Source organism: Xyrauchen texanus, chromosome 35 (genome assembly GCF_025860055.1).
Source record: "Xyrauchen texanus isolate HMW12.3.18 chromosome 35, RBS_HiC_50CHRs, whole genome shotgun sequence".
In the NCBI taxonomy this organism is placed as follows: Eukaryota; Metazoa; Chordata; class Actinopteri; order Cypriniformes; family Catostomidae; genus Xyrauchen; species Xyrauchen texanus.
The window spans coordinates 5,974,179-5,983,535 of record NC_068310.1 but is presented as its reverse complement, the minus strand read 5'-3'; the positions used below and the strand labels follow the sequence as shown (position 1 = coordinate 5,983,535).

At 44.5% G+C, this 9,357-nt stretch overlaps 1 protein-coding gene across 4 annotated transcripts in view; it reads right to left on the bottom strand.

Moving 5' to 3' along the window:
- Positions 1 to 986: 986 nt before the first annotated feature.
- Positions 987 to 9,357, bottom strand: part of LOC127628647 (utrophin-like) — a 353,825-nt gene continuing 345,454 nt past the window's right edge. For all 4 annotated transcript variants that reach the window (XM_052105413.1, XM_052105414.1, XM_052105415.1 and 1 more), the window contains one exon: positions 987 to 2,322. In XM_052105413.1, coding sequence (XP_051961373.1) covers positions 2,314 to 2,322 — 9 coding nt within the window. In that variant the 3' untranslated portion in view covers positions 987 to 2,313. The remainder of the gene's footprint in view (positions 2,323 to 9,357) is intronic.

Here is a 9,357-nt window from a genome sequence, read left to right as displayed (position 1 = left end):
TGCCAACATATTCATATATTTAATAACAAAACTACAATAAAAAAAAATATTAAAAAGAAAGAAGTTTTTGAAATGGATGACTTGGACAAAATAATTAAGAAAAGAAGCCACTAAGTGCCCAGTATATAGATGAATATACAAATAGATCCTTCAATACTGTTTAAAAAGCATCCCAGGGTGATAGCTCAAGAAGCTGCTTGAGAAAATGTCAAGAGTACATTTCTGCAAAATCTATGCAAAGGGTGACTACTTTGAAGATGCTAAAATATAAAAGAGTTTTGATTTATTTTGGATTTTGTTTAGTCACAACATAATTCCATTTCCTTTATTCCATAGTTGTGATGACTTCACTATTATTCTAAAATGTGAAAAATAATAATAATAAAGAATGAGTAAGTGTTTAAAAACTTTTGACTGGTAGTGTGTATATATATATATATATATATATATATATATATATATATATATATATATATATATATATATATATATATACACATTTATTGCAAATTTTTGTTTTTCTTAACAAGTATTTTTGTCCTATTTTCAAAGACAAAAATACTCAGTAAGAAAATGATTTTTTGCAGTGTAGAGGACATCTTAAGTAAAAATTGGCAGATTAACCCACTCTCCTTACAGCCAATAATGCTTTCTTTTCAAACCATGTGCAAACAATTACCATTGCATAAACTAGTCTCTTTCAATTTGACCTACCTATTGCACTAAAAATATGGTCAAATTTAGCAATGCTCTCCCACATTTATTCTAATAATTTAAAATGAATAGTGCTTACATTATTCCTGCCACTGGTATAAGTATCAGACTATACCCAGAAAAGATGCAAAAAATCATAAAGCTGTTAATGATTCTTACAGTCAATTTTGGCCCAAACATTGACCACTGCAGTACAAAACACTGGAACACTTCCAATGTCCTTTCTGCAGTAGTTTGATGAGATAAAAAAAAGACAAGAAAGAAAGCTCATTATACAAACTTTATTTAGAATAAAACGTATAGAACCTCATTACATGTAGTGTGGATGGTCTAATCGGACTAATCTCGGGTCAGAACAGCACAGCACTGGTGACACTGAGACTTCACTAGGTCAGAATCAACTTTAAATGTTTGTCAGGTGTTAAAGTCTTGTTAACATCTAATGCTTCACCAAAAGTAGCACAACACAAATACACCATGTAGAAAAGTGAGACGACTGCTGGACAAGGGAAAAGCACAACCTAGTCATCAGGGTAGCTTACTCATGTAACGGGTGCATCTTTGTGGAACAATTGCTGGAACAATGTAGTTGTTTCAGAAATTGAAAGTGAATCAATCGACAGTCATGGATAGGGATTGTATTGTTACGTGATTGCGAAATCCAACGGTACAGACCACGCCAATGAACGAACAAATGAACGAATGAATGATTGATCACATCTGAGGTAGCAAGGCAATCATGGCTTTCTTCAATTTTTATTTTAAAAACATTTATTTATAAAATTATACTACTCAAAGATAAATCATCTTGGGCCAAGCCTCCTGAATATCCAAGTTTTCTACATTTGTCTTTTTTATAATAGAATCTTTCTACATGATCTTGAGGATTACAGTATCTTTCGCCTGCTATTCTCACCTGGAATGGATGCTTTATAGGCACAAAAGGGTGTTTTGATGCAGTTTTGTTGTAGAACATCTGTGCATGCATTCTAGAAATGTGGGTTTGAATGTCAAAATGCTTTATAGTGAGACCATTCATGGCAAATGGTGTCAAAACAGGCTAAAACTATAACAGAACAATGTTGGGGCAACGTGCAGTTTTGAGATGGCAAAACATGAACTGTCTTCATACTAAGTTTTTACATAGCTTTCTAACTAAACTAATAACCACGTATGTAGAAAGATAACAGGTGCTGATTTGAACAGCAATGGATACTGGGGTGATGTGAGTTGCATGTGAGATATGTAGTAGTTTGGTTCCTGGTGAACGCAAAAATAAAAGTGAACAGGTTAGATGATAAATGGCCCCCGCATAACCCTAAATAATCTTCAAGATTATTAAAACAAATAGGCAAATACACCTCAAGTACAATCTACATGTTGATCAAATATACAGTTGCATAGTACAGACAGACACAGTAGTAAAAGCCATTTAAATGAATTGTGTGGTCCTGTTCCAGAGTCTTTGGGTCCATGTCTGTCTAGAGAACAGCCGGGAATCTGCAACTCTGGAATGGGAAACTTGAACTGTTGAGCTGGACAGTGCTCTTCACATCCGTAGGATTTCTACTCTCCAGATGGGTGCTCTTCTGACAACACTTACATCACCTGGAAACAAAGTAATCATTAATCATATATATATATATATATGAGAGACAGAGAGAGAGGTAGAGATAGAGAGTGAGAATGTATAAAGTAAGTGTTAATTGCCAGGAATTAGAAATGGGAATCAAAAGGAATTGAACGATTCTGGTGACGTTTTTTACTTCTAAATGATTCACAACTCTTATAGATTCATATTTAAAATTCTATGGAGACTCTTAGATGGCAGGAAGTTAAATTATTTTCTGAAATGGTTTTCCATTCCCTCACAATTATTTTGGGTTCCCTTGCAGTACCTTCAACCATCCTTTTTTTGTGGTGAGAGCCATGGTGTTAAAAAGCATGGTACATGTACCACAAATTAACCATGCTGTTACTATAGTAAAACTAACTTTTTTTTGGCACAATGATTATGATTTGTTGTAGCTTTGGTTGGTTTTCCAGTATTATTACTACAGTGTAAAAAAAAGTTTAAATATTAAAATATGGTTTCTGTGGTAAAACCATGGTAAATTTTGTGGTTAAATGGTTTTGCTACATATACCATTATTCAAGTATGCCTACTGTGGTTAAACATTGGTGAATGTTTGTATAGGATGGATAAGGGTATCATGACGGAAGCCCAAATTATTGTGAGTAAATGCAAAACTATTACAAGGGAATGCAACATTTTTAAAGGGATTACAAGTTATTTAAGAAAATAAATTTCCTCCCTATCCTTCAATGGGACAGTCTTCCAATTCGACTGGATGAAAACTTGAATAGACAAGATGAACCATCAATATTTTTTATACGTTTTTGTGGAAGAGAAAGATTTTCTATTTAAATGTATGGACATTGCATATAAAGATAATTTCTTAACTTTAGGAGCCAAAAAACTTTAATTCGGATTTAATGGGCTCCTATAGTATCCGTATGATAGAAGCAGTTGATTTAGTGTTTTACATGGTGAAAGTAATGATTTGCGTTTCAGTGAACAAGTAAAAAACCGCTCCGACAGATTCAGATAAAGAGTCATTAGATCAACCATCATTAGTGGGTCAGCATTTAAGAACCATTAACGTAACTGAATGTTGTGAAAATCATTTGGTTAAAGTGTTGTAAAGAGTAGCGTCTCTAGTTTCATTTGATATGCCACTTTAAAAATCCATAAATATGGAAAAAGGGACTATCTGTGGGGGACCATATTTTGAATAACTTTCAACTATAACATATTGTAATACAACTCTCGAAGGAGGACACGGGGAACAGGGCTTCAAAATCACAGGTGATGTTTAATTTAGCACTTCTACAGACATATAATCTTTTCATATAAAGAACACAGTAAGCTTCTTTGTGTCAGACTCTCTCTCCCCATGCTCTGTGGCTGCTCGCTTTTTATCCGCTCTCCTCGCTCTACTGCAATTAGAGACAGGTGTTAGACATAATTTAGCTCAGGTGTGAGCGCCCTTACCGCTTTTCTCTCCCGGACGGGCGCTTGACCACGCCCCACTGCCACATACCCCCACCGCCCGACTCAGGCCGGGCGTCATCCGGCCTGCCTACCACTCCCCCATTTCTGGAGAGGAAGTCAGCGGCAGCCATCTGCACCCCGGTCTGTGGACCACCTTGAACTTAAAGGCTGCAGGGCCAGATACCAACGGGTGATCCGGGCGTTAGTATCTTTCATGCGGTGGAGCCACTGCAGTGGGGCATGATCCGAGCAGAGGGTGAAGGCCCGCCCCAGCAGGTAATACCGGAGGGTGAGGACCGCCCACTTGATGGCCAAACACTCCTTCTCCACGGTGCTGTACTTAGTCTCCCTCAAAGAGAGCTTCCGGCTAATGTACAGCACTGGGCTCCTCCCCTCCACCACCTGCAGAGTACGGCCCCCAGCCCTCTGTCTGAAGCGTCCGTCTGCAAAATAAAAGGGAGAGAGAAATCAGGTGCATGAAGAAGCTGCCCCCACAAAGTGCGGCTTTAATCTGCATAAACGCCTGTTGGCAGTGCTCTGACCATTGGACCGGATCTGGAGCCCCTTTTTAGTGAGGTCAGTCAGCGGGCTGGTGACGTCCGAATAATTAGGCACGAACCTTCTATAATAGCCAGCCAGCCCCAGGAACTGCCTCACCCCTTTTTGGTCTTAGGTCTAGGGCAAGTCGTAATCGCCGTGGTTTTATCAATTTGGGGACGCACCTGGCCATGACCCAAGTGGAACCCCAGATACCGTACCTCCACACGCCCAATCGCACACTTCTTAGGGTTTGCCGTGAGCCCCGCCCGGCGCAGCGATCTCAGGACGGCCCTCAGATGTTGCATGTGCCGCTGCCAATCATTGCTATAAATGATAATATCATCTAAATAGGCAGCGGCGTATGCGGCGTGCGGTCTGAGGATCCGATCCATGAGTCGCTGAAACGTGGCCGGAGCCCCAAACAAACCGAAAGGAAGCGTCACGAATTGGTGTAATCCAAACGGCGTAGTGAAGGCTGTTTTTTCACGGGACATTGGTGTCAAGGGGATCTGCCAATAACCCTTCGTTAAATCCAAGGTCGAATAAAAACGAGCAGTACCTAACCGATCGAGCAGTTCATCAACACGGGGCATTGGGTACGCGTCAAATTTAGACACCGCATTAACTTTTCTGTAATCCACACAGAATCGAACAGACCCATCGCTCTTAGGAACAAGAACAACCGGGCTGGACCAATCACTGTGGGATTCCTCTATTACGCCCATATCAAGCATCGCATCTAATTCTTCCCGTACTATTTTCTTTTTATGTTCGGGTAAGCGATAGGGGCGGCAACGCACCACCGCGCCCGGCTCGGTCTCGATGTGGTGCTGTATGATGTCTGTACGGCCCGGTAGAGGGGAAAACACGTCTGCAAACTCCCTTTGTAACTCGGAAACCTCTGTGAGTTGTCGTGGTGAGAGTTGGTCTCCACAAGTAACCGGAGTGTTAGGATTGTAGTTTTTGATTACCTCCGGTCCGAGCTCCGCCCTCTCCGGAACTACTGTGGCCAGCGTCACAGAGGCCGCCTCCTCCCTCCATAATTTCAGGAGGTTGAGGTGATAAATTTGACGTGCGCCCCCTCTATCGGTACGTTTAACTTCATAATCGAGATCCCCAACTCGTCGTGTGACCTCAAAGGGTCCTTGCCACTTGGCGAGTAATTTAGAGCTTGATGTTGGGAGTAATACGAGTACCTTATCTCCCGGTGCGAATTCCCGTAGCCGAGCACCCCTGTCATACAGCCGGCGTTGGCGTTCTTGAGCTTGGAGCAAATTCTCCTGTGTTAACCGCCCCAGTATGTGGAGTTTTGCTCTAAGATCAAGAACGAACTGAATTTCATTTTTGCTATTAGAAGGTCCCTCCTCCCACGATTCGCGGATGACGTCAAGGACACCGCGGGGGCGTCGCCCGTACAGTAGCTCAAACGGGGAGAACCCTGTGGAGGCTTGTGGGACCTCTCGTACTGCAAACAACAGGGGTCTAGCCACTTATCCCAATTTCTAGCGTCATCGGTACGCAATTTACTGAATCATGTTCTTGAGCGTTTTATTAAATCGTTCCACTAGGCCATCTGTCTGCGGATGGTAAACGCTAGTGCTGAATCGATTTAATGCCCAAGAGCTCGTAAAGTTCGCGAAGTGTTCGTGACATAAAAGTCGTGGCCTTGATCGGGTGAGGATTTCTTTCGAATCCCCACCCAGGAGATTATCTTGAAGAGTGCCCCTGCAACACTACATGCTGAGATGTTGCTCAGAGGCACTGCTTCCGGATATCGCGTCGCGTAATCCACTAGGACTAACACAAAGCGATGTCCGCATGCTGACCGCTCTAATGGCCCGACGAGGTCCATCCCAATTCTCTCGAAGGGACCTCGATCAATGGTAGAGGGCGTAATGGCGCTTTTGGGGTGGCCGGTGGGTTTACCAGCTGACATTCACGGCACGCCGCACACCACCTGCGGACGTCACCGCCAATGCCCGCCAATAGAAACGGGCTATTAGACGGAGAAGTGTTTTCCGTTCCCCTAGGTGACCGCCATAGGATTGTAGTGGGCCGCCTGGAAAACCATTTCCCGACGGCTCCGTGGAATCAATAATTGTGTTACTTCCTCCTTTGTTTGAGCCGCCCTGCGCCACTCTATATAACCGATCTTTAATCAAAGCAAAGTATGGGTATGCAATGGCGACGCCCGCCGGAGCTGTTGACCATCAATCACTCTCACTTGGTCAAGAGCATGTTTAAGGGTTTCGGTCCCGTGACTGCTCTAGAGGAAAGTCCCCTTCAGGGAATTCCCTGAGAGGAGGGGCGCCACCTCGCCCGTCCCTCGTCATTCGAGCAGCCGAGGACGGCCCCGCTCCGCCTCCCCTGCCAAAGCATCGCACACCGCACACCTCTTTATGCAGGACCCATCCGCACAAATACCCTCTAATATATCTTTAAAATTCGGCCAATCAGTACTCAAGATTAGCGGATGGGTGAGGCGGGAACTAACCGCTGCCTCCACACTACGTTTTTTTCCCCTAAATTTAATCGCCAAAGTCACCATGGGATATTTGTGAACATCCCCATGCACACACCTCACCCTCACCAGTTTAGATAAACCCAAAGCCCCGGGTTGAACCAAGCGTTGGTGGATGGTGGTCTGATTGCAGCCGGTATCCAGCAAAGCTTGGTAAATACCCCCTGATCCTTACCGAATCCGGTATGCTCCAGCCCGATAGGGGGCAGCCTGCGGGACGTCGGAGACCCGCACCACCGTCCCCACCTCCATCAGCGGACACTGATCCCTGAAGTGGCCCGGGTCTCCGCAAGTCCAACAGGCCGGCCCAGGCATTGCAGCCGCACTCGTGCTGGCGGGTGCCCCCACCTGAGGAGGAGAGTGGCTGAAAGACGGGGAATGGGAGGGCGCATTCTCCCACGGCCGGGGGACAGGTCTCTGGAACCCTCCACGCCTGCGCGGGGCAGTAACGGGCCCTGGGGAGAGAACAGAAGGAGAAAACACAGGGGAGGGGGCGAGGGCATGGGCAGAAACAAGGGAAGGGAGAGAGAGAGAGAGAAGAGGGCTCGTCCCACCGGGATCGCCGCCAAGTGGTCCTCCGCTAGCCGAACAGCTTCCTCCAGCGACGCCGGGCGATGGCACTGGACCCACCCCGCCGTCTTCCGAGGCAGCCGTTGAACGAACTGTTCCAGTACCACCTGGTCGATTACCCCTCGACGCCGTGGTCCCCCGCGAGCAACCAGCGCCGACAGGCGCCCCGAGCCGTTGGGCAAACGCGAACGGGCGATCGGACTTCTCCAACTTCATGCTCCGGAAGAGCTGGCGATTCTCTTCCGGGCTCCGACCGACCCGCTGCAGAATGGCCCTCTTCAGGTCAGCGTAAGCCAGGAGATTCGTCGCCGGCAGTTGTTGTGCCGCCAGTTGAGCTTCCCCGGACAGGAGAGGAATTAGACGGGCTGCCCACTGTTCGGGCGGCCAGCCCCAGATTTCGGCCGTCCGCTCAAACAAGTCGAGGAAGGCCTCAGGATCATCTGCTGCCCCCATCTTCTGTAACGTGGGCGGGGTAGCGTAGCTGGCTGTCCGGGTCGCGGCTGTGGCCGGCTCCGTCTCCTGGCTGAGGAGGCTCCGGATGGCGAGCCGGTCCTCTGCCTGAGCCCGCATGATCTCAAAAAACCGGCGGTCTTGGTCCTGCCGGAGCTCAACCAGGGCTTGCTGGTGGCCTTGATGCAGCGTCGCGAGGGACTGGAGGACTTCTGCCAGCTGGGAGGACTCTATGGGGCGACTTTGCTCCATAATTATCCCGGGTTTCGGCACCAGTGTAATACAACTCTCGAAGGAGGACACGGGGAACAGGGCTTCAAAATCACAGGTGATGTTTAATTTAGCACTTCTACAGACATATAATCTTTTCATATAAAGAACACAGTAGGCTTCTTTGTGTCAGACTCTCTCTCCCCATGCTCTGTGGCTGCTCGCTTATTATCCGCTCTACTGCAATTAGAGACAGGTGTTAGACATAATTTAGCTCAGGTGTGAGCGCCCTTACCGCTTTTCTCTCCCGGACGGGCGCTTGACCACGCCCCCGCTGCCACACATATATTTGTGGATCATTTTGCTTCATTTTAAAATACATTTTGTTATATCTTATTTTATAACTGTACAATATTGTTCATTTCATTAAAATTAGTAAATGCATTCCTGTATATTTAATATGCATTTTCACATTGAGAATAAATGCATTCTTCAAAAGCTGAAAAATGTTGCGTTCAGAGGCTTTATATGGAGTTAGGATGAAAATAAGGTGCATTTCGAACTGTTCTGAGACCGACAGCACACTGGAGGTTAAGTCATTCACTAAATAGGGTACATCCTTTAGCTCTCTATGCAGCTATGAATTCACTCCAAAAATACGACCAAAAGTTCAGTTTCAGGCTGGAGATGATGATCAATGATAATTGGTACATAGATTCAGAATTTTATAATTGTATTTTAACATGGTTGGTAGTGATTTGATGATGATGATTTCTTTTAATCAGAATCATTTATTCAGCTTTATAGAAAATCAGCTGTAATGTCTGTAACGTCTCAAAAACATGAATAAGCAACACACATGGACACAAACTATTTGATGAAAAAAATCAATATGATGAAAAAGACTTCCTATAGATTGGTATAATAAAAAATTTCACAATGTAGTTCCACTATCCAAATTTGTGGACATCAATTTTTAGGAAAAGTATTTGCTCTAGACTTTTTTTGTTGCATGATTATTAGGTGCTACAAGTAAAAAAAAAGAAAAAAAAAAAAGAAAATGGAAAAATTTCATGCGGGGGTCTCAGGAAGTTAATTCAGGAATTACTCTTGTTAATGGAAACATAATTGACAATGTGACCAACTGAACTGGATAAGGCAAACTAATTTTGTAAAAAATTTCCTGTCTGAAGAGATTCATCTGGAGGATGATTACTTGGTTTCTTTTTACAGTGGGGTCACTAGTAAAGAGATCACGAGTAAAAATACTTTGATAATTTTTTTCATTTTGCATCCC